The 25,212-nt window shown below is 45.5% G+C and overlaps 1 protein-coding gene across 6 annotated transcripts in view; it reads left to right on the forward strand.

Annotated features, from left to right (window-relative positions):
* RNF130 (ring finger protein 130) overlaps nucleotides 1–25,212 on the forward strand; it is a 142,331-nt gene that overhangs the window by 71,955 nt on the left and 45,164 nt on the right. For 3 of the 6 annotated variants that reach the window (XM_008274988.4, XM_008274987.5, XM_008274991.5), the window contains exons 4-6: nucleotides 11,699–11,776; nucleotides 18,739–18,810; nucleotides 20,968–21,050. In XM_008274988.4, coding sequence (XP_008273210.1) covers nucleotides 11,699–11,776; nucleotides 18,739–18,810; nucleotides 20,968–21,050 — 233 coding nt within the window. The remainder of the gene's footprint in view (nucleotides 1–11,698; nucleotides 11,777–18,738; nucleotides 18,811–20,967; nucleotides 21,051–25,212) is intronic. The other 3 variants (XM_008274990.5, XM_008274989.5, XM_070076507.2) reach the window with 1 other exon arrangement.

The raw sequence follows: 25,212 nt of genomic DNA on the forward strand, positions 1-25,212 counted from the left end.
GTGCAGGGACCCAAGCATTTTGGCCATATTCTGCTGCTTTCCCAGATGCATTAGCAGGGAGCTGGATCAGAAGTGGAGCATCTGGGTTTCGAGCTGATACCCATTTGGGATGCCGGTTTCACAGGCAGTGCCTAACCACTTGGGCAAATGCCCATCCTATAGGTTATATGTGTGTGTGTGTGTGTGTGTGTATACACACACATATAATGTACATTTTTCCTTGAACTTTTTTTAAAGATTTATTTATTTTTAGGCAGAGTTACAGAGAGAAAGAGAGATCTTCCATCCAATTGTTCACTCCCCAAATGGCCACAACGGCCAGAGCTGAGCCGATCTGGAGCCAAGAGCTTCTTCCAGGTCTCCCACATGGGTGCAGGGCCCAAGTACTTGGGCCATCTTCCACTGTTTTCCCAGGCACATCAGCAGGCACCTGGATGAGAAGTAAATCAGCCAGGACATGAACCAGTGTCCAGGTGGTAGCTTTACCTGCTGCAAAGCAGAACCAATGCCTCCATGAACTTTTATAAGTACTCTTGTATAGCAAGATTTTTCTTCTAAGAAAAGATTATATAATAAAAAAATATTTTTTTGTCATTGTTTGATGGTAGAATGAATTTTGTTTACTGGGCAAAACTAGAAAAAGGGAATAAGTGATTGCACTGAAAAGTTACTATACTAGTTTTTTAAGATACTGCAAATATTTTGGCTGCTTTTTTTGTATCCTGCCTCTATAGTCAGCATATAAATAAGTAAGTAAATTAACATTTTTCATATGCAGACTATATGGGTCTTTTAGATGTTATACAGCAAGAGCTTAAGATTTGATTTACTTATTTATTTTAGCACAGATAGCATTCTTAAGATCAGAGTGTGTTTCAGGGACATTCACTTCTAGATCCCTGAGGTTTGGCATGGGACCTGGCATGTCACACTGATTCAGTAAATGTTTAAATGAATTAAAGAATGAGCAGGTGTAATCAAAGCACTGTGTGGTTTGGAGTTATTCTTTGGGCAGAATGAAAGTACTCTTGGTGAGTCAGGGATACTTTACAGAGGAGCTGGTGACATTTGAGCTGAGTTTTAAAGATGAATGAGACTTCATCAGACAGACACTGGGAGGAAGGTCAGACAAGAAGACCTTTTCCCACAGCGCTGTGGAGAGAGAAAAGGAGAGGCAGGAGAGCTGAGTGGCACAGACATCAGGAAAGTGGGAGGAATGTGAGGAACACACTAGGAGAAGGTTAGACCTTACTCTCTGAGCAGTTAGGAGGCATCCAAAGCTAGTTAGCAGTGGGGTGATGCAAAGTTTTTCCCGGTATGAGAGGCTTGGGAGGAAGGAGCTGCGAAAGGGGGAAAATACTAAAGAGCAAAAAAGATAATAAAGAGAGGTTGTGTGCTCAGCGGGAGGGGTGAGTCAGCACAGGCACAGAAGTCCTTGGGAAAGAGTTGGTGAAAGGGTGCGGCTGCATGACAGCTTGAATCAGAGAATAATGATGTCCACAGCACCTGGACTTCATCAGGGTTGAAAAGAAGCCCCACTGCGGTTGCACGCTGGTATAGACCTGCGGGCTCTGTGGGACCTCTGATCACTGACAGGCAACGGCTGATGAGAGTGTGTCAGAGGGACCAGTCTTCGACATCTGGGAGCAAAATGTCGCTGTCAGATTGAGCAGCAGGCATTGTGTTAAATCGTTGTCTACCAATTTAAAAACACTGTGGCACTTCCAGATATAGAAGAGTGTTCAAGTTGGTCTGATTGACAGCTTTGACCAAATGAGAGGTAAGCGGATCTGGCCTCTGACAAAGCCCTTCACAGCCATGGAAGAAAGGACTGGATGAGAAGATTAGAAACCTGGGGGTCTGGTTTTTCTCCCTTAGAAAATGATTCATTCCTGTGGATTTGTCATATCAAACATTCTGTGGTGAAACAGAAACTTGAGATTTATTGCCTAAGAAATTGAGCACAATCAGAAGTACTGAGAGTATGAGTGGGAAGAGCATTGTGGGAAATGCTTTGGAGACTTGGGTCAGTAGTTTTAGTTGAGTGAGTTTCTTGGAGAAGATATAGAAAAAACAAACCCAGGTTCTCCTGTTATGCTCACAACACAGTCACACTTATTTCTGACATGGAAGTCCAGAGTTTCCCCACACACCAAGTGATCTGCCATCACATTCTTCAGTGGATACCAGTGGGATGATCCCTAGCTCATTCTGACACTGTGCCTGGAGCCAGCATCAGATCCCTCAGGTTGAAGGCTGAGTCTCATGAGGCCACCTTCCTGCTTGGGATACCGGTCTCAGGCCCCGGTTGTGTTACTGTTCTAAATGGCTGTAAAACAGGGTTTTCACCACCCCTTCCTCGAGTCTGTCCAGGAAACATGTGTGTGCATACCAGCGTTACAGTCACAAAGGACACAACAGAGGATACAGATGGAGGTGCCCAGGCCGAGGTGCATGGAAGGGGGCGTGGAGCTTCTCTGGCACCCCATCCTCCTGGACTCTCTTTTTGACTGCTTGCCCAGTAGCATTCCAAACCCAGATCTTTCTGGTTTTATGGAAGCTTCATTACATGGGCATAGTTGATTAAATCATTGGTCATTGGTGATCGACTTGGCCATCTGCCCTTCTCCTGTCCCTGGAGATTGGAGCTAGCCACCCGGAGCTGCCAGCGTCCATCAGCTTCTTAGCACAGAAAGACACTTTTAACTTTGGGGGATCTTGGGAGTGGTAGGGCAGCAGGAAATGGAGAAGGAAGACCACATGCTTGTTTCACAGTCTCAAACTTTAGAATGCAAAAAGACCGTAAAGGAGCACTTGTTTTTGCTTTGCTTTGCTGAGGGGGGCACTTTTAAAAATTGCCCCTTCCTGACCGCTGTACCTTGCCAGTGATTGAGCAAGTCTGAATAGAGCCTACTTAGCAGTTTTTGGTCTGGGAAATCACTTAATCTCTCAGTATCTCAATCTTCTCCTTTATAAGATGGGGATGATGTCATTGTTTCCTTGTGGGATGGTTGTGAGGATCACATGAGTCAGTATATGTGAAGGGCCTGGATCTGTGTGCCATGTGGTGAATAAAGCTGGAAGACTCTTAGCATCATGATCATCATCTCGTATTATTAGTCAGCATCAAGGTCAGTGTAATGTATTGCCCCATGGACCACACCTTGGAAGACAGTGACCTCATTGTGTGGTGCTTAGATAAAGGCAAGAGTCCTTAATAAAAAGTGATCTTCACAAAAGAAATCTGTATTTCATTTTAGGCATTTGAGGGCTGGTGGGTTACAGATGGTATTAGAACATCTTAAAAAAGATAGTGGCTTTTAGGCAGATTCAAGTAAGAGTGTGTGTTCATGTCCATTTGTAACTGAGGGATACCTGTCAAAGATGACAGACAACATTGAGGGAGGGATTTAAAGCTTAGTGGACAGGAATGGTGTTGGGGTACAGCAGGCTAAACCATTGTGGCATTCCATATCAGACTATCAGTTCAAATCCTTGCTGCTCCACTTCTGATCCAGCTTCCTGCTAACATGCCTGGGGAAGGCAATGTATGGCCTGGATGCTTGGGCCTCTATTCAGCACATGGGAGACCTGAATGGGGTTCCTGGCTCCTGGCCCAGCCCTGGCTGTTGAGGCCATCTGGGAAATGAACCAGTGGATGAAAGATCTTTCTCTCTCTCTGGGTGTGTGTATATGTGTGTGTGTGTGTTGCTCTACCTTTTACATAAATGAAACTAAAAAAAAAAAAAAGAAAAAAAACTTAAGGGACAATCCAGAAGAGGCCAACTACAAAGAGGAGTGCCACAGTAAGGGGAAGAAAGGACCTCAACAAGTCCATGAGAAAATGGAATTGAAAGATAAAACTAAGCTCCGTCAAGTTGAAGATACTTCAAAAGCAAAGATAACAGCTTATTACCAGTCTGTTCCGTGTCAATACAGTCTTGTTTACTTATTAACTGAAGAACAGTAGGTGCCTCTTAAAGACTTTTTAAGACTAGGAAACAAAGAAGGCAGAAAGAGCTAGGTCAGGACTTTGGCAAAATTGCCCTTGTTTGATGAGAGACGTAAAACAGAGCAATGTTGTGGTGAAGGACTGTGTGGTGAGGCTTCCTGGGTGTTTTTCTGCTAACGCTTTGTTTGGCTTTCTCAGAACACTTCTCCTTACAAGCAGAAAGTCAATACACAAAATTCTTTGAGCATCCAAAAAACTAAGACAGTGACCCTTTCTCTTCACCAGTCTGCTTTTGCTTGGACAAGACCACTTCCATCTCTGGGTAGTCATTGCTTCAGCTGTGTTTTGTCTTCAGGATTGTGCCAGTAAAGACATGTGTCATCTCCTTTTCCTATTTTTGGAAGAAATGCTTCAGGATCTTAATTCCCCTTGTTTAAAATTTCCATTGAAAGCTTTGTTCTTCCCTGCAGCAGATCTTGACTTAACAGTCTTGGCACCCATGAAGGAGAAGGTTTGCTCCACTTAAATTTTTCAGCTACAGCTGTTTAGGTTGAACCAGGGGGATGTGTTTATGGTGTTGGCTATTGTTTCTGCTGCTAATCGTTATCCTCTTCAATTAGGGCACGATCAGGCTTAATTTTTTCCTTGCAAAGTGATGTGGATGGCCTGTTGCTACAGGCTCCACCATCAACATCATCTTGTCCCTTTTTATTTTTGTAACCTACCAATTTCTATGTGACATTGTCCCCATAGATTTTCCATAAAGCATCAGTAATTGATTCTTCCACTAAGCTTCACCATAAATTTGATGTTTGTTCTTATTTCAATTTGAGAAGAATTCATAGGAGTTCTTTTCAAACTGACATCCTTCTTAGTACCTCAAAGGAGATCTTGTTATATGACATGTTATAATAAGTTAGTCCCTGTTTATTTTGGTGCAAAATAATTTTTAAAGCCTTGCATTCTTTGTGCTTTGCCCAAGGGAGATTTTGAAAGTTCAGAAATAGAAAGAATGATATATTCAAACATGTGGGAGATCTCTCATTAGACCCCTGCATGCATTCACATCAGCTGCTGAAGGCTAAACTGCCTCTCCTAGCAGTACCTGCCCTCACTTGCTTTCTTTTTTTTTTTTTTTTTAAGATTTATTTTATTTATTTGAAAGACAAAGTTAGAGAGAGAGAAGGGGAAACAGAGAGAGAGAGAGATCTTCCGTCTGTTGGTTCACTCCCCAAATGACCACAATGGCCAGGGCTAGGCCAGACTACATCCAGGAGCCAGGGGCTTCCTCCAGGTCTCCCACATGGGTGCAGGGGCCCAAGGGGCCCAAGGACTTGAGCCATCTTCTGCTGCTTTCCCAGGCGCATTAGCAGAGAGCTGGATCAGAAATAAAGCAGCCAGGAAGTGACACTGCCCACATGGAATGCCAACATCGCAGGTGGTAGCCTTACACGCTGTGCCACAGTGCTGGCCCCTGCCCTCACTTTCTGACACTCCCACATGACAGGTGGAGCCAGAGGTTTTGAGATGCCTGGGATCACTGTTCTAGACCTCCTGCCTCAGCCACCACTGCACTCAGAAGGCAGGTTCATCAGCTGTACCTCCTGAATCCTCTCCTTCCTGGGTGCCCGAAGAGGCCGCCTTCTCCCTCTGAAGCAGAGGCCCTACCTGGCCTCGCTGTCTCTGGTCTTTCTGTCACCTACTGTCTTCTCAGAAGGTTGGGTACAATTCTCCAAAACATACATCTCGGAGAACACTTTTTTTTTTTTTTTTTTGGACAGGCAGAGTTAGAGAGAAAGGTCTTCCTTCCATTGGTTTACCCCCCAAATGGCCGCCACAACTGGCGCTGCACCAATCTGAAGCCAGGAACCAGGTGCTTCCTCCCAGTCTCTCATGTGGGTGCAGGGCCCAAGCGCTTAGGCCATCCTCCACTGCCCTCCCAGGCCACAGCAGAGAGCTGGACTGGAAGAAGAGCAACCAGGACTAGTACCTGGTGCCCCAACTGGGACTAGAACCCGGGGTGCCAGTGCCATAGGCGGAGGATTAGCCAAGTGAGCCAAGGCGCCGGCCAGGAACATTTCTGTTTGAAACTCTCCAGTAGGGCTTTAATCAGAAGAAGATGGAAGTAGGGAGTTTAAGATTTTATTTATTTGAGTGGTAGAGTTAAAGATAGAGGGGGAAAGACAGAAAGATCTTCCATCTGCTGGTTCATTCCTCAAATGGCCACAGTGGCTGGAGCTAGGCCAACCTGAAGCCAACAGCCAAGAGATTCTTCTGGGTCTCGCATGCAGGTACAAGAGCCCACGTGCTTGGACCATCTTCCCCTGCTTTCCCAGACCATAGCAGAGAACTGGATCAGAAGAGGAGTAGCCAGGACATGAGCTGGTGCCCATAAAGGATGCCAGCGCCCCAGGTGGAGGCTTAGCCTACTCTACCAGCACTGACCCCCAACTTTGTTAAATCTCTTCAGATTCCTTTTAAAATGCAAAAACAGAGAGCACTAGGATAGCAAAAGGGACAACATCTTCAGGTATCTCCAGAAACTGCCACGAGAGTGGCCTAGGCCTGATGCTGCAGCTGCAAAGCCTACCCTGGAGCTTCCCACAGAGTGGCCTAGGCCTGATGCTGCAGCTGCAAAGCCTACCCTGGAGCTTCCCACAAGGTTGTGCAAGGAAAGAAAGGGGTGGCTCCAGTATCCTAAGAACCAGAAATCACAAACCACCCTCAAGAGGAAAGAGCTTCACCCTGAGGGAAACTGGGGCAAACAGATCTGAGAACATCTGGTGACCCTGGGAAATGGCCCCATATGCTGATGTGCAAGCAAATGAAACAAGACCAGAGAGACCCAAGGAGGGCTTCAGGAAGGACCAAGGTGGACAGCAGCCCTGGAGGCAGCTGGTGAGCACACATGCAGGGACCTGCCGTCCACCCAGAAGCTCAGTTGACATCTTGATGAGTCCTGTGTAGACCTCCCTTAAGTCAGGACAAAATGATGCTTGTGCTCAGCTATTTAATATTGTGCTGGAGATACTGGAGAAGAGAACATAGTAAGATATATAAGACGCTCGGAAAAGTTACCTCTATTTTCAGGTGATGTGAAGGAGACACACCATGCTCCTTCCTATCCACTAGAAAGATTGAATACATTAAAGTTGTTGATTATCACTGTATTAATTCATGAGTTTAACTTGATTCCTATAAAAGTGCCTTCAAATATTTTTCTGGGACTAGACAAGGTAATTATACAACATATATGAAAGAATAAATACTTAAGAATAACCGGGTGGCTGGCATTGTGGTACAGCAGGTTAAGACACCACCTGTAGTGCTGACATCCCATATGGGTGCTGGTTTGAGTCCCGGCTGCTCCACTTCCGAACCAGCTCCCTGCTAATGGCCTGGGAAAGCAGCAGAGGATGGCCCAGTGCTTGGGCCTCTGCACCTGCGTGGGCGACCCAGGTGGAGTTCCAGGCTCCTGGCTTCAGAGGATTGAACCAGTGGATGGGAGATCTTTCTCTGTCTCTCTCTGACTCTGCCTTTGAAATAAATTAATCTCAAACAAAAATAGCCAAGAAAACCTTGAAAACGAAGAGCAGTAATGGGTGGCTAAGCACTCTGCTTTACACCGTGGCAGTGGCCATACCAAGCTTTATGATACGTAGTAAAGTCACTCACCTAGAAGTGTGCCAGAGGCTAACCCATGAGTAATCAGACCCATATAGCAGTGAGAGGTCTGATTTTGGGAATTTAATTCACTGTGTAATAAAAGGTTTCATCTCAAATCATTGGGCAAAGAGGAGCTTTTTTAATCAACAGTTCTGGGACAGCTAGAAAAAGACAAAAAATTTGGTTCCTCACATTGTACATCAGGATAAGGTTTGAATGAATCAGGGATCTAATTATAAATAACAAACCTACAAATATTAGAAAACATAGATTAAATTTGCCTTTTTATGGAGAATTTGGAAAACTTTGTTATGGTTCAAAATCTAGTAGAATAAGAAAAATTTGATAAATTTGACTGTATTCAAAAACTTTAAGCTGGTGCCGCGGCTCACTAGGCTAATCTTCCCCCTTGCGGCGCCGGCACACTGGGTTCTAGTCCTGGTCGGGGCGCCGGATTCTGTCCCGGTTACCCCTCTTCCAGGCCAGTTCTCTGCTGTGGCCAGGGAGTGCAGTGGAGGATGGCCCAAGTGCTTGGGCCCTGCACCCCATGGGAGACCAGGAGAAGCACCTGGCTCCTGCCTTCGGATCAGCGCGGTGCACCGGCCGCAGCACGCCAGCCATGGCGGCCATTGGAGGGTGAACCAACGGCAAAGGAAGACCTTTCTCTCTGTCTGTCTCTCACTGTCCACTCTGCCTGTCAAAAAAAAAATTTTTTTAAAGGAAGAATGTTAAGGAAATCAAAAGATAAATTAATGACAAGTTAGAGAAAGGTACTTATGATTTATATTACAAAGGACTAATGTTCCCACTGTATAGTGAAAATTGAAAATCCGACATGAAAACTGGGCCAGGTTGAAGGCATTTGGCACAGCAGTGAAAATGCCACCTAGAAGGCCCACATCCCACACCACAGTGCCTGGTTCCTCCACTTCAATCCAGCTTCCTGTTAATTTGCATCCTGGGAAGTTGCAGGAGATAACCCAAATATTTGGATCCCTGCCACCCAGGTTGAGAACTGGGTGGACTTCTGGGCTCTTGGCTTTGGGCTAGCCCAGCTCTAGCTGCTGTGAGCTTTTGAGAAGTGAACTAACAAATGGAAGATGACTCCTTGTCTCTGCCTTTCAACTAAAGTAAAAACAAGTGAATAAAAATTTTAAAAATGAAATAAAAATTGAATAGAGGTATCACTAAAAAGAAATATAAATACTCCTTAAAATGTTAAAAGATGTTGAGGCTTATAAATTAAATATGACTTAAAAATATACTGAAATACAATTCCTTACTGATCAATTTTGCAAAAATTCAGAAGTTTGACAACATATCCTTGGCAAGGGTATAGGGAATACAGGCATGCTCATACATTAGTGGGAATGTAAAGTGTTACCACTGCTGTGGTGGGGTGGCAGGAATTTGTAATGCGTAGACAACTGCATGTATGATTATCCTTTGTCTTAGTAACTCCCTTGTAGGAATTTGTTGATAAACTTTAAAAAAGTGACAAATATGCATGTATATATATTATGTTATTATTTATAATATCAAAAGACTTGAGATGGACTGGTACTGTGGCATAGTGGGTAAAATCACCGCCTGTCATGCTGGCATCCCACATGGGCGCTGATTCGAGTCCCAGCTGCTCTACTTCTGATCCAGCTCTTTGCTATGGCCGGGGAAAGCAGTGGAAGATGGCCCACGTCCTTGGGCCCCTCACATGGGAGACCCATAAGAATCTCTTGGCTCCTGGCTCCTGGCTTCTGGCTACGGATTGGCCCACCTCCAGCCATTGCTGCCATTTGAGGACTGAACCAACAGATGGAAGTCTCTCCCTCTCTCCCTCTCTTCCTGTCTCCCCCGCTCTCTGTAACCCTGCCTTTAGAATAAGTAAATAAATTAAAAAAAAAAAGAAAGAAAGAAAGAAAGAAAGAAAGACAGACAGACTTCAGATACCCAGATATCCATCAGTAGAATCAGCATTTGAAATACTCTGGATGCAGTGGAGTGCCATGTAGCTGTGAAAAGAAAGGAGCTCTGAGGATCTCTGCATGCTCCTACAGAGTGAGACCTTTAGGGTAATTGCTACCAGGAGAACACAAGGTGCAGAGCAGCTTTGGTCTAATACAGTATTTTATGAAAACACATTCAAATATGCAAGTATGTGGATGTATGTATCCATGTACATGAGAGCTTCAGATTTCATGGAAAATTAATTAGAGGATGTTTATTTTGGTGTGGTACAAAAATAATTTGAGGCTGGTGCCGCGGCTCACTAGGCTAATCCTCCGCCTTGCGGCGCCAGCACACCAGGTTCTAGTCCCAGTCGGGGTGCCGGATTCTGTCCCGGTTGCCCCTCTTCCAGGCCAGCTCTCTGCTATGGCCCAGGAGTGCAGTGGAGGATGGCCCAAGTGCTTGGGCCCTGCACCCCATGGGAGACCAGGAGAAGCACCTGGCTCCTGCCTTCGGATCGGCGCAGTGTACCGGCCGTAGCGAGCTGGCTGTGGCGGCCATTGGAGGGTGAACCAATGGCAAAAAGGAAGACCTTTCTCTCTCTCTCTCTCTCTCTCTCACTGTCCACTCTGACTGTTAAAAAAAATAATAATAATTTGAAATCCGTCTGTAGTTTTTTCTTTTTTTTTAGATTTATTTATTTGAAAGTGAGAGTTACACACAGAGAGGAGAGACAGAGAGAGAGAGAGGTCTTCCATATGTTGGTTTACTCCCCTATTGGCTGCAACAGCCGGAGCTGTACCAATCTGAAGCCAGGAGCCAGGAGCCTCCTCCTGGTCTCCCACATGGGTGCAAGGGCCCAAGGACTTGGGCCATCTTCTACAGCTTTCCCAGGTCATAGTAGAGAGCTGGATCAGAAGTGGAACAGCCAGGACTCGAACCAGCACCCTTAGGGGATGCCAACACTGCAGGCGGCAGCTTAACCTGCTACGCCACAGTGCCGGCCCCCATAGTTCTTTCATAATACACATTTCCCATGAACTTTCTTTGAAGACCCTCTCAGATGCATGTATTTCAAAATGGTTTTGCACCAGAATAAACTTCTCTCTCAATTCTGTTTTCTGTGAACTTTTAAAATTTCACTCATATGCATATATCATACATACATAACTTTAATTTTCAAAAGGAAACAAGGATAAAACAAAAAGTTTCGAGCCAGAGATGGAAGTGGGACTTTATTGGGCCTGATTTTATGGTTCTGACTTCAGAACCGTTATATATTTTATATAACTTTAAAAAAAAATCATTAAGATTGAAAATAAATGGGAATAAATTAACCTAAATATACTTCAGGGTGGTAGCACAAATGTACAAAGAAAGGAATTGTTTTGCAGACAGTTTTTTTTTTTTTAAGATTTATTTAGTTTATTTGAATGTCAGAGTAAAGAGGGGGGGGGGGGGAGAGTGATCTTTCATTTGCTGGATCACTCCCCAGATGGTCTCAATGGCCAGAACTGGGCCAGGCTGAAGCCAGGAGACAAGTACCAGGAGCTTCTTCCGGGTCTCCCACATAGGTACAAGGGTCCAAGCACTTGGGCCATCATCCACTGCTTTCCCAGGCCCATTGCCAGTGAGCTGGATCAGAAGTGGAGCAGCTGGGGCTCAAACCAGTGCCTATATGGGATGCATGTCTCAGGTGACAGCTTTACCACTATGCCACAACACCATCCCCTTTAGAGAACTTTTTTATGCTGCGTTTCTATTGGAATATATTCTAAAGGTTCAAAAAATTCTAAGCTGCATAGCATTCTTGTTAGTAGAATGTTGATTATTGTTGTAAAATTATTACGTATATTGTAGGGTAAAGCAAAGCTGTAATTATGTAATGATGTTAGAAACCAAGGTTTTCAGAATAAGAATAATAACCCTATAATCGTATTTTTGAATTGTAAGAGTCAGTATGAGCCTATATTTTTTTCTTAAAAACACAACTCCTATGTTCATAGCAATGACAACGCAGTGTCCCTGTTTATAGAAGAATATCCATGAATAAATGCAGAGAATGACAGAATTAGAAAATGACCATTTTACATTCTTAATAACATAATGACTCTGCTCTACCCATTCTACCCTCAGGATGCCGTGGGACTGTCCCTACATGCCGTTTCCCACCCAGAGCAACCAGGGGTCCTCGGGGAAGTGGCTTATTCCAGGGTAAGGCAGGACAGGCATAAAATGAGCATGTGCCATAAAGCAGGGAAGCTCCTGGAGATTGTTCTGAGGTGGAATGAAAGGGCCTCAGTATGACAGCCTAATAGAGGCAATCACAGCATCCAAGGAAGAGAATTTGCAGCTGACCGGAACTGGAGGTTATTAGGATGAACCAATTGCTCTTATTTATTTGAAGGGCAGAGTTAGGGAGAGAGAGGGAGGGAGAGACAGAGAGAGAGAGATGTATCTCTTCCATTCTTTGATTCACTTCCCTAGCCACAACAGCCAGGGCTGGAATAGGCCAAAACCAGGAGCCAGGAACTCCATCTGCGTCTCCTGTGTGGGTGCCCCAAGTGCTTGCTGTCTTTCTCTTTTTTCCCAGGTGCATTATCAGGGAGCTGGATTGGAAGTAGAACAGCCTAGACATGAACCAGTCCTTGTATGGGGTGCTGGTGTCGCAGGTAGCAGCTTAACCCACTGTACCAGAATGCCAGCCCCAACAAGCCAATTTTTGGGGGAAAAAAAATACTCATCCTGGTTTCCCTATACAAATCATTGAGTAGTAACCAACCAGTTGATAAGGGAAAGTACCTTATAGAAGAATTTTAAGTAACAAATGTTTTATAGAATTAGAAAACTACTGTTTTGCATCCCTTCATGAAATGACAGACTTAGGCAGATATCGTCACTAGATCCTAAAATCACACGCGAAACTGATAGGAGCTAAGGCTGATGCACAGAGAAGAGCAGCAGAGCCTAAGCCTGCTCATCATGTTTTGTGTCACCGAAAGCGGGACGCTCTTACATGACATCCTGCTGAGGAGGCATTCTTGCCAAGACACCTAGCCTTGAGACTCAAAACCATTTTGTAAGAAGTGGATCAAGAAAAATGATACCAGGAGGAAACTAGCCAGATTGAAAGGGGGAGGGAAGAGATGTTCAAAGAAGAAATAATCCAATTTTGTCTTTTTTAAATGGTATTTTAAAATAAGTATGAGAAAGACTTTTGCTTTTGGCCAAGGTGGAATAATAGACTTGGTTTATCCTCCTGTCTAGAACAGTGCCAGGGTGAGGGCTGGGGAGTCGGGGGTGATAGGGAACAGCATTCTGAAGATGCAGGCAACAAAAGCCAGATTCCTGAGTAAGGGAGACAGCCCCAGGATTGTCCATCTCAGTGTGTCAAGTGAGTTTCCAGGCAGCAGTGTACAGAGGGCGACTCCAGGAGAAGACAGCCGAGGGCCCAGGCAGAGCAAGGTGCCAGCATCCGCAGAGCTCTGCTGAAGGGGAGAGAGATGCAGAGGGTCCCACCACCTTGCCGTTCACTGGAACACCCATCAGCCACATGTGGACTAACAGCCCAAGGCTAAGGGATTGTCATCCAGTAGGGCCTGAGAGGGTAGTCTACTAACTGAACAATCCAAAAAGAATTCCATTTGCAATAAATAGCATCAAAAAGACAAAACTTACAACACAGTTACAATTGAGCTTTATGGTTCTGGCTAAAGACAGATAAATAGACAAATGGAATAGAATAGGAACTCAAAAATTAACCCTCACAAATACAGTCGGATGACTTCCAGCAAAGGTGCCAAGACCATTAAGTGGGGAGAGGACTGTCTCCAGTAGTGGTGCTGAGAAAACTGGATGTCCACAAGCAGGAGAGTGACCTGGACTGTTAATCTACACCCAATACAGAAGTTAACTCAAAATGGATCCAAGACCCAAAGAGCTAAAACTATAAAACTCTTAGAACAAGACAAAGGGGAAGCTTCATGACATTGGATTTCACTTGGATTTCTTTGATGACACCAGAAGTTTAAAAAAAAATGGAAAATATATTGTACCATATGAAAAATTTGCTTATTTGAAAGGCAGAGTCACAGAAAAAGAGCGAGATTTTTCATCCACTGGTTCATTCTCCAAATGGCCACAATGGCCTGCGCTGGGCCAGGCCAAAGCCAGAAGCTTCTTCCAGGTCTCCCACAGAGGTGCCAGGGGCCCAAGCATTTGGGCCATCTTCTGTTGCTTTTCCAGGCACACCAGCAGGGAGCTGAATGGGAAGTAGAGCAGCCAGGACTTGAACCAGCACCAACATGGGATGATGGCATTGTGGTGTGACAGGTTAAGCCCCTGCCGATGGCGTTGTAGGTAGCAGCTTAACCCATCATACCACAATACCAACTCTCCCAACCCCACCCCCCACAACGTGAATGTTCTTAACTCACTGAACTGTACACTCTAAAAATTACTAAGATGAAAAAAAAATTACTAAGATGGTAAATTTTATATGTGTGTTTTAGTGCAATTAAAATTTTTAAGTGAAGTGTTAGAGTCACCTGAAGTTAGACTGTGGTAAGTTAGAGACACATGAGGAGTCTTCCTTCAGAAAGCTCACAGAGGAGGCCAGTGTGGTGCTGTGGGTTAAGCTGCCACCTGTGATGCTGGCATCCCATGAGGACCAGTAGGTGACTCAGCTGCTCCACTTCTAATCCAGCTGCCTGCTAATGTGCCTGGGAAAGCAGCAGAAGATGGCCCAAATGCTTGGGCCCCTGCACCCACATGGGAGACCCAGAAGAAGCTCCTGTCTCCTGGCTTCAGCCTGGCCCAGCTCCAGCCGCTGCGGCCATTTGGGGAGTGAACCAACAGATGGAAGATCTCCCTCTCTAGCTCTACCTTTCAAATAAATCTTTAAAAAAAAAGGGGGGGGGGAGGGGGTGAAGGGGGAGACAGCTCTGTGGCTTAGTAGGTTAAGCCTCTGCCTGCAACACTGGCATCCCATCTGGGCACCAGTTCAAGTCCCAGGTGCTCCACTTCTGATCCAACTCCTTGCTAATGGCCTTGGAAAGCAGGGGAAGATGGCCCAAATGTTTGGGGTCTTGCACCCATGTGGGAGACCTGGAAGAAGCTCCTGGCTTGGAATCAGCCCAGCCCTGGTCATTGCAGCCATTTGGGGAGAGAACCAGTGAATGAAAGACCTATCTCCCCCCCCCCCTCTTTGTAACTCTGCCTCTCAAATAAATCTTAACCCACTAACTTTAAAAAACAAAAATTGCTTAAAAAAAAACTCATGAAAGAGCTATGCATTAAATTTCAGAATTTTTTGCACTAAAATAAAGCTAGCTTTAATTCCATTTTTTCTGATTTTTTTTTTTTAACTGTTATTTGTTTGAGAGGCAGAGAGGATGAGCAGGCTGCCATCTGCTGGTTCATTCCCAGTGCCCACAGTGGGCACTGGCCAGGCAGAGCTGAAGCTGGGACCCAGCAATTCAATTCAGGTCTCTCACCTGGGTGGCAGGAGCCCAAACACTTGAGACCTCACCATTGCCTCCCAGGATCTGCTTTAGCAGGATGCCAGAATCTATAGTGGAGCCAGAATTGAACCCATGTATTCCAGTATCGGACACGGGCATCCCAGCTGCTAAGCCAAATACCTGCCTCTCCATGAGCTTTTTGGAAGGGCCCTCATATATTTTAATCTTAAAGCAACAACTAAAGTAATAAAGAGTTATAACTAAGCGCACAATGGAGATTTATGGAATCTACAAATTCTCAAAAGGTGGCATTAAAAGAGGAAAAGGGGAATAGAGAAGAGGTGGGACTTAGAAGTATGATGTAGATTCTAGCATCACCATATCAATAATCACTTGGAAGTATGTGGTCTGAACGCCCTGGGGAAAAGCAGACCAGATTAAATTTAAAAAAAAAAGACTAAACCATATCCTGCCTACAGGAAACACATTTAGGAAGTGAGCTACTAGATAGGATCAATACGCCCCCATCTCTCTGCCTCTTAGATAAATAAATACAATTTTAAATACAAAAATAGAAATAAGTTAAAAGGATGTAAAAAGTAGTATCATCCTAACACAAGATATAATTGAAGTGGTTACATTAATACACAGATTTCAGAGCAGAGCTATTGCCAGGGATGAAAGTCATTTCTTAACAATCAAACCATGAATTCAACAAAGACCCTTAACAGTCATAAACATTTGTGCACACAAAGCTTCAAAAACAGGAAGTCAGAGTTGATACAACTACAGTGAGAGATATGCAAACCCACAATGTAGTCAAAGATTTCAGAACTCAATTACTGAAAGAATAAGTAGGGCTGGCATGTGGGGAAATGGGGTCAGGCTGCCACCTGGGTGAGTGTTAGTTCAAGTCCCAGCTGTTCCTCTTCCTATCTGGCTCCCTGCTCATTTATCTGGGAAAGCAACAGAAGATGGTGCAAATGCTTGGGCTCCTGCTACCCACCTTGGATACCTGGATGGAATTCCAGACTCCTGCTTCAGCCTGGCCTAGCCCTGGCTATTACAGCCATTTGGAGAGTGAACAAACGGATGGAAGATCCCTCTGTCCCTCCGCAAGTCTCCCTCTCTCTCCCTTTAACTCTGCCCTTCAAGTAAATAAATCTTTAGAAGAAAAAGACAAATCAGTAATAAAACACCTTAACAGTGTAATCAACTAACTTGACCTGATTTACAGTCAACAAAAACAGAACACATCCTTTTGAAGTGTGCTGTAGGCCATGAAACAAGTCAGTAATGTAAAAGGATTCAGGTTCAAACAATGTAGTGTTTTCTGAACACCTGGAGTTAAATATGTCAGTGACAGGAAGACCTCCGGAAAAACCCAAATGTTTGGAAATCAGTTTCTAAATAACCCATGGGACGAGCAAGAAATCAAAGGGAAATTAGAAAGCCATTTGGACTGAAGATGAAAGCACAGTGACTGAATTCTTCAGAAGGTGCCACCAAGGCAGTACCTGAAAGGTGCAGCGTTTCAAAGTACAGGTCGATGAGCACACTTTAATTAATAACACTTTGTTTTAAGTCAGTCTCCATACTGATTTTTTTTTTAAAGATTTATTTATTTGAAATTCAGAGTTACACAGAGAGAGGAGAGGCAGAGAGAGAGGGAGAAAGAAAGGTCTTCCATCCCCTAGTTTACTCCCCAAATGGTTGCAATGGCCAGAGCTGTGCCAATCCGAAGCCAGGAGCGTCTTCCAGGTCTCCCATGCAGGTGCAGGGGCCTAAGGTCTTAGGACATCTTCTGCTTTCCCAGGCCATAGCAGAGAGCTGGATCAGAAGTAGAGCAGCTGGTTCTCGAACCAGTGCCCATATGGGATGCTGGCACTGCAGGTGGTGGCTTAACCCACTATGCCACAGCGCTGGCCCCAATAATTTTTTTTTTTAAGATTTATTATTTGAAAGGCAGAATGTCAGGGATGGTGTGGGGGTGGGAGGAATAGTGACAGAGAGAGAGAGATCTTCATCCATTGCTTCACTCCCTGAATGTCAGCAACAGCCAGGACTGGACCAGGCCCAAGCCAGGAACCTGTAACTCCATCCAGTCTCCCATGTGGGTGGCAGGGACCCAAGTGCTTGAGCCATCGTCACTGCCTTCCCAGGCACGTTAGCAGGGAACTGGATTGGAGGCAGAGCAGCTGGAACTCAAACCACACTGTGATAGGAGATGCTGGCATCACAAGTGGCAGCTTAACATACTATGTGCCACATCAGCCCCTCCATAGGATGTTTTTTCAAAAGAAAGTATGACAGAGGGAGCTCTTAACAGGTTGAAAGAGACTTGAGAGACAGCAGCCAAATGCCATGTTTGGACATTGTGTCCTGTTTCAGGCAAGCCAGCTATGAAAAGACTAGACAGCTGAGAAGTTGTAGTGTGGTTCATATGAGGTTAATTGCTGTGCCACGCAAGACAGTGGCATCCAGCAGAAGCGTGTGCCTGTTGGAGATGAGTGATGAGGTCCTGATGGGCACAATTATATCATGCCTGTGCTGTTTGAAATCTAGCACAGTAAAGAAGGGAGAACAGGTGAAAACTAGAGGTAGAATATTGATTGTTGGAACCCATTAAGTTACTATATTTTGTGTGTTTTTTGATTTCCTCCAAAAATGTTTTTTGTTTTTTAATGATTTTTTTATCCTCATGTAGACTCACTTGTTTTGGTCCCCACCTCACTACCTCAGCTTCAACATCTGCCTCTTCCCAGTTTAGGGTCCTACTGTGTATGGAGTGCCTGTTTGTCCTGGGTGCCTGGGATGGCCCCAATTGATAGCTGGGGAGCCCGTGTGAATACTGAGGGCCCCTTACTCACGGAGCATCCTGGTGTACATGGTGAAATAGATGTTGTCCTCCCATCCCCATACCTTGCACCTGTTTGTCTTCCTGGGCTTTTCCTTTGTCTAGAATCCCCTTTCATGTGCCTAGGCTTTTCCTCATCTGGCTCCTACTCAGTTTGCCAGGTCTTAGCTCAGGCATCCTTCCCTCAAAGTCTGGCACCATCCTGTGCCCTGCCCTGCTGCACCTGCATGAGGTCATCCCCTGTGTGCTGCTGCAAGGCTCTGTGGTACAGCCTTAGAGGCTGGTGTTTTACTGGCCTGTTGCCTAATGCAGTTAGTTAGCTTTACAATGTTATGGGTTCTGTTGTTTCGCTTTAGGGTCATTGGTGTCTAGCAATGTGTGGTAGAATGTTGGATACATCCAGCCTTGTGCTTCTCCCAGAAATGCGAGAATAACTGTGGAAAAGTCAGTAAGCCTTCCCACAGTTACAGAGCCTTGCTGGAGCAGAACCCACCTCTCACACTTAATGGTGCAATTATGCATCTAATGGTGACCGTTCCTGGGGCAAAACAAGGAAGCTGTGAGAGCTCTGGAGGGTGTGGGAAGATGTTGATAATGTGATCATGTTTCATGTGTTTGTGCAACAGTGATTGTGACTCCTCACTTTCCTACTGTGTACACCTTCAGTGTTCGACAGAAAGCTGAGTGTGTGGGACAGTTGCTATTGTTCCTGATTTTTTAACTGCATCTTTAGAATCCTCTTACATAAAATGACAGTGTAAGATAATAGGGGCTTTATACATTTAGTTATTTCTTAACAAAAGAACATCATTCAGAGAGCTCACACTAATGTCTGTTTTTATTTGCAATTTTCATAGCGTCGTCTTGGAGATGCAGCCAAGAAAGCCATCAGTAAATTGACAACAAGAACAGTGAAAAAGGGCGATAAGGTATGGAAATGAGATAACCAGCACCGTGAAAAATGAAAAACTTGTGTTGTTTCTGTCTGCTGGTGGAGAACACACCTATTTGTGTCTTGTCTCTTAGTGTTGTTTTTCTCTGGGTGTGCTACCCAAAGCTTTAATTTTAAACTACCTTCTCTTTGAGATCTATTCTTAGAATGCCTGTCACATGGTACCTTTCCTGGAACCCTTTCACTTTCCTGCACTGTGAATGCTGTCATCATTATTACTATCACACTTTAGCTGTGTTTTTCTAGAGTTTTGTTCTGCTAAAAGCTAACATGTGCATGTTTAAAGAGTTCTAGTGGGATTTTTTTTGTACATTAAATAGCCAGAAGATGTGTGTTTTCTCTTTGTACTTTCTGTGACTTTGCTCATCCCTTTATGTTTTGTTTCTTCATTGGTTGATGGAAGACTGAAGGCCCCAGGTCTAGGGAGTAACCATGAACAGGGTTGTCTCCTGAAGGAAAAGGAGCGCAGTGTGTCAAGGCCGGGCTCATTCTCAAGGGACCAAGTCAGAGGCAGCAGAAGAGACTGCGTCTAAGCAGGATTCCCTAGTCAGATTTCAGGTTGTGGTGGAGCCTGCCTCTCCTCCATTAGGACAGAGACCAAACTGCAGGATATTCTGGGTTCACTGGATAATGAGGAGGTTGTCTGTATCTTCACAGGATAAACCAAAACCATCTCCTGACCTGTGCCCAACATTTTGGCAAAGAGCTGTGGGAGGAAAATTTCATGTGATTCTCCACCTGTTTTATCACTCTCGAACTTTACCCATGCTTATTCCCATTGCTTTGACACGGCCATATGTAGTTGCCCTTGACGCTGTTCTCTATGGTGGAAACATTGTGAGTGAACCTCATTACACTAAGGAAAGAAAAAAAGGAGGGGGAATCTCTTACAGAAAATACAAGTAGCATCAAAACAGCCACCTTTTAACCCCAGAGCAGTGGTAAGCAGTACAAATGCTGTCTGGGCTGGATGGCCATCAGCCGCCATTAATTAGAAATTACTTGGAGCTGCTCTCACCTACCTTCTTACTTTGTACCCCAAACTAGCCCCAAAAAATCTTTCTTTCAGTTATTAAAGCCAGTGCATCTTCTTAGCTTGTACTTCCTAGACTTGGCAAGAGTTGTCCCACAGTGTTTAGTCCAAATGACAGTGACTGGTCACATAGTCTTACTACTTTCCTTGCCTGGGTAACCAGCATGCTGTTTTGTGACAGCTCAGGCCCTGAGGAGGAAGGAAAGCAGCTAAACTAGTGATCAGACACCTTGCTGACTCTTCCTAACTCCTGAGTTAGGAAGTCCCACTGTTGAACTGAGCCAATGACTTCTCCGTCCCAGACCTGTGACCTGATGCACAGCTCCCAAGCGTGGTAGGTCTGCTGGATACACGGCATCTTTTCCGCCTGTGCAGGGGCATGCGGTTATGTGAGCATCCTGGTGAGTGAAGGCGTGCACTGAAACCTGTTCAGATGGACCAGAGTGCAGAGAAAATGGGGTATAATGGTAAATCTTAAAAAAAATTAGCAATTGTGGCCGGTGCCGCGGCTCAATAGGCTAATCCTCCACCTAGCGGCGCTGGCACACCGGGTTCTAGTCCCGGTCAGGGCGCCGGATTCTTTCCCGGTTGCCCCTCTTCCAGGCCAGCTCTCTGCTGTGGCCAGGGAAGGCAGTGGAGGATGGCCCAGGTGCTTGGGCCCTGCACCCCATGGGAGACCAGGATAAGTACCTGGCTCCTGCCATCGGATCAGCGTGGTGCTCAGGCCGCAGCGCGCCGGCCGTGACGGCCATTGGAGGGTAAACCAACGGCAAAAGGAAGACCTTTCTCTCTGTCTCTCTCACTGTCCACTCTGCCTGTCAAAAAAAAAAAATAGCAATTGTGACTTACTTTTAGGATATATCATAAAGAGAACTGGTATTGATTGTTACACCATAATTTTAAAGCAAAGTAGATTGGCCCAGATGTATTTTGGGTCAATATAGCTAAGCTAATGAAAACTTCATCAATTCTTCTTAATAGCTTTCACTTCATTAGCACCTTCCTATCATAGTTGCCCCCAGGAAATTTCCTGCTGAACGTTGTGGAGACCCATTTGTGCACTCTGAAGAGGTGACTTTTGTTCTCGTGCTTTCCTTTCAGGAGACAGACCCAGACTTTGACCATTGTGCAGTCTGCATAGAGAGCTACAAGCAGAATGATGTGGTCCGGATTCTCCCCTGCAAGTATGTCAGCTTTCTCTATTTAACAAGCGTGATGCTGATGTGTGAGAGTGGGTGTCGACCTGCCCACTCTGTGGCTGCTCTGGCAGACCAAAGCCCTCCCACACATCGCCCATAACGCGAGGCTGTGATTGGCAGGGAGCAATTTGACCTCACAAGTACCAGCTACACAGCCTTTTCTTGTTAGGAGAAATGTATGTGCACAAACACCTAGCACATCATAAGTATGTGGACTCTGAGTTGCAAAAGCAGCCCATGTTCCTCTGCATGTTAAGTCAGTTCATCACTAGGCCTTCTGTGAGAGCTTCACAGCGTTCACCTGACTCTGGTACCCAGTCTAGGGACAGAGCCTAGATTATACGAGGTGGGAAGGACCGATGTTGCCCTTGTGTCAGCTCTGGGTCAGGTTCTCTATTCTGGGCAGATTACATTTACTGTCTCATGTGGTCCTCCAAGTAATCGTCAAAAAAATTTTTTTTGATTATTTATTTGAGAATTACAGACAGAGAAACGGAAAGACAAAGAGAAAAATCTTCCATCTGCTGCTTCACTCCCCAAATACCACAATGGCCAGAGCTGGTCTAGACCAAAGGCAGGAGCTGCTTCTGGGCTTCCCACATGGGTATAGGGGCCCAAGCACTTGGGCCATCTTCCACTGCTTACACAGGCACATTAACAGGGAGCTGGATAAGAAGTGGAACAACAGGGAATTGAACTGCGCCCATGAGGGATGCCAGTGCCACAGGTGACAGCTTAACTACTACGCCACAGCACCAGCCCTTCCAAGTAGTCTTGATTGTGCAGTGAAGGATATTGAAGCCAGTAATAGATTTCAGAATTCCATGATTCAGAAATGGTGGAGCCAGTGTAAAAGTCTACCTTAATGTCAGTGCTTGCTACATAGGACCCACACCTCCCTTCAGAAGGGAGTGTTCACTAGTACTCTGGTGCTTCAGAAGTGCAAACTCTTTATAAGCTTGTTTATTTCCACCATGGTCCTATCCCAAGCTAGGGAAAGTGAAACATTCACATACAGAATTCTGGGGGCAGGCGTTTGGCCTAGTAGTTAAGATTTCAGTTAAGATTCCCAGATCCTACATCAGAGTACCTGTGTTTGATACCTAGCTCTGGCTAGTGTCTCTGGCTTCCTACTAAGGCAGACTCTGGGAGGCAGCCATGATGACTGAAGTAATTGGGTTCCCACCACCCATGTGGGAGACCTGAATTGAGTTCCTGGTTCCTGCTTCAGCCCAGCCCAGCCAAGCCCAGCCCAGCAGGCATTTAGAGACTGAAGCAACAGATGGGAGCTCTCTTTCTGTGTCTGTCTGTTTCTAACTCTGTCTGCCTGCCTGTCAAATAAATCAATAAATTTTTAAAAGCTGCACAGTTCCAAATGGTGAATGGAAAAATATGTAATCACTTACTGAAAAACCTGAAACTAAAGACTTCTTCTTCCTTCTTCCCTCTGTTCTTTTAAAGACATCACACAACTCCAGCTCTCTTAAAATACAGAACATGTGAATTAATAAAGTAATTGTCTCTGTGAGGCTGCAGCTTTATTTTACTTACACACACAATAATCTGTTTTGAGGCTAGGGAAAGCTGTGTGGTACTGAAACAGAAATCCAAGATTCTGGAAGGCAAGTCATTTTAGTTCACATATAAAGCAAAAATCTATCAAACTAAATGTAAGCTGACCTATGGAAAATTAAATCACCTAATGACTAGTTTTCTTTATCTGTAGTTACTTCCAGTCTAACACGTGATGCTAAGGGAGACACAGAAACACACATGCCTGTCAGGGAGAGAACGGTAGGGGCCGTGCTGGTGCCTGACCAGCAGCTGCCTGCTCTGACATGGGAATGTCCAGGAAGAAGCCACGATTTCCCAGGCTCTCTTTTTGTCCCAGCCCAGGAAGCCCCAGAGCTACCTGATACCTAAGGACAGCAGCAGCACCAGACGTTCATAGTTGCTGCTGAAGTGAGTGCGTCCTCCTCAGGAAGCCTCAGCCTCAAATAGGTTATTCTGGGAACCTTACTGCCCCTCTTCCATTCGTTAAGTATGGCCTTCTCCAACTTCCATTCTGAATTCTTTCTTCTTAATTTCACCCAGTGTTTTCCAAACCTGGCTGTGCATCAGAATCCGTGGGGAGCTTTTGAAACACATCCCAGAGGGCCCAGGAGTATTTATTTTAGTAAATGCCTGAATGATTCTGACTCTGCAAGACCATCTCCATCGAAATCGAGAGCCTTGATTGGTTTAACCATTTCTGTGGCTGAAGCCAAATGTTTTTCAACCCTTGTGTCTGTGGTCTGCTTTTTGAACATTGGAATATTTTAATTAATTATTTGAGAGGAAGAGAGCTCCTATCCACTGGTTCATTCCTCTAATGAGCGGGCCTGGGCCAGGCTGAAGCTAGGAGCCAGGAACACAGTCCAGGTCTCCCACATGGGTTGCAGCAACCCCATTACTTGAGTCATCAGCACCACCTCCCAGGATCTGTATCAGCAGGAAGCGAGAATAAAGAGCCAGAGTTGGAACTTGAACCCAGGCACTCCAGCATAGTATATGGGTATCCCAACCAACATCATTCTCTAGGCCAAATGCTTGCCTCTGATCAACGTTAGAATTTTGGGCAATTTCAATGGAATTACCTTGTCTCCCTGGTCATAGCACAGCTCATTCAGTCATCTTTCAGTGCTGGGTCCTTGTTGAACAATTTAAGCTTACTCCCCTGCCTGTGTGCCCAAGTTCTCCATGTGGCCTTGGAGCCCGCAGGTGTTTGTTACTCTTAAATCTAAAGTCTCAACAAGGTGCAGCCTCTCTAAACGATCTAGCACAACTTGCCCAGAAAACATGTGATCTCACTGAGCGGTGATACCAGTGTGGTCTGCAGGAGTAGTAAAATAGCCTTCAATGCTGAGCAGCCTTTTGTGACAACCTTTGACCTAGAGCAGGTTTTCTCAGCCTTGGCTCTAGTGACAGTTGGGACCAGAGAATCCTTTGGAGGTGGAGGAGGCTGCCATGTGCGTTGCAAGATAATTAGCAATGTGCTTGACCTCTATGCACTAGATGCCAACAGCACCCACACAGCACAGTTGTGCAGCCAGAAATATCTCCAGACTAGGAAATTACTGCACAAATACTTGTCTTGACCCCAGATCTTCGCCATGCCTTTGTTCCAACTCTCACCGTGCACTGCTGCCTAAAACACTCCCTTCTCTTCCTCTTTTGTGTGGCCTAGCAGTTGGCTGCCTTGCCGTCCGTCATCACTCAGCAGCTCTGTTGGCTCACTGTCTTCCTGTAGGCCACTGAACAGTCTGCAGAGTCCTGCTGCTGGGCTCCATTCCCATCCTTACCCTTGCCCTGGTTGGTTCTGCCTGTTGCACAGCAGCACCTCCAAGTGTATTCCTTCTCCTTCAGCACCTCAATTCCTTAATCATCACTCTGCACATCACTCCACCAGCTTGCGGAGAAAGTAAGAATTGAAGGGCACTCAACTTTCTGACCTTCAGGTGTGCTTCTCTGGTCTGAGGCCGCCCCCTACACCTGGACCTCCACCTACCAGCCTCCTCCCTCCCTCAGGGACCTTGCTCTGACTCTCTCTGCTCTTTCCCATTGTGGCTGGCTGGCTGCTCATCAGCATTCAGTCATGCCCAGTTCTGAACAGTCTTCCCCCTCCAAATGCAACCCCACAGCCATCCCCTTTGCAGCAACCTTCAGAGTTCAGACCCTGTGTGTCCGTCCTTCCTTTGTAACCGCCTGCAGGTAGAGGCCAAGCCTCTCGGGGTCCCGGCTTCGTGCTGCGTGACCTTTCCTTTCCGCCCTCTGTGGTACTCATTTATTTTGGACAGATGGCAGGTGGCATTGCTCCGGGGCCTCCTCCTTGTGTCAGTTGATTACAGTTGATCATCCTTGGGTGTCAGCCAGCTTGTCTCAGAAACTGAAAAGCTGTCACCTTATTTAGACCTCTCTTATTTAAAGGTTAGCCACAGCATTTTGAGGACTTAAAAATACTTCTGCAGAAGTAGATTGCTGCAGCCTGGGTTAGTGGGTGTGTGAGTTGCCAGAGCAGGAGCTGAAGTGGGTTAGTCAGCTGGCGGCAGTCGCCCCCCGTGCAAGGCAAGGCCTGTTGCTGCCAGGCCCAGCCAGGGGAAGAGTTCTG

The sequence above is a fragment of the Oryctolagus cuniculus genome, chromosome 6, assembly GCF_051225735.1.
Source record: "Oryctolagus cuniculus isolate XC-2025 breed Fujian yellow rabbit chromosome 6, ASM5122573v1, whole genome shotgun sequence".
NCBI lineage: Eukaryota > Metazoa > Chordata > Mammalia > Lagomorpha > Leporidae > Oryctolagus > Oryctolagus cuniculus.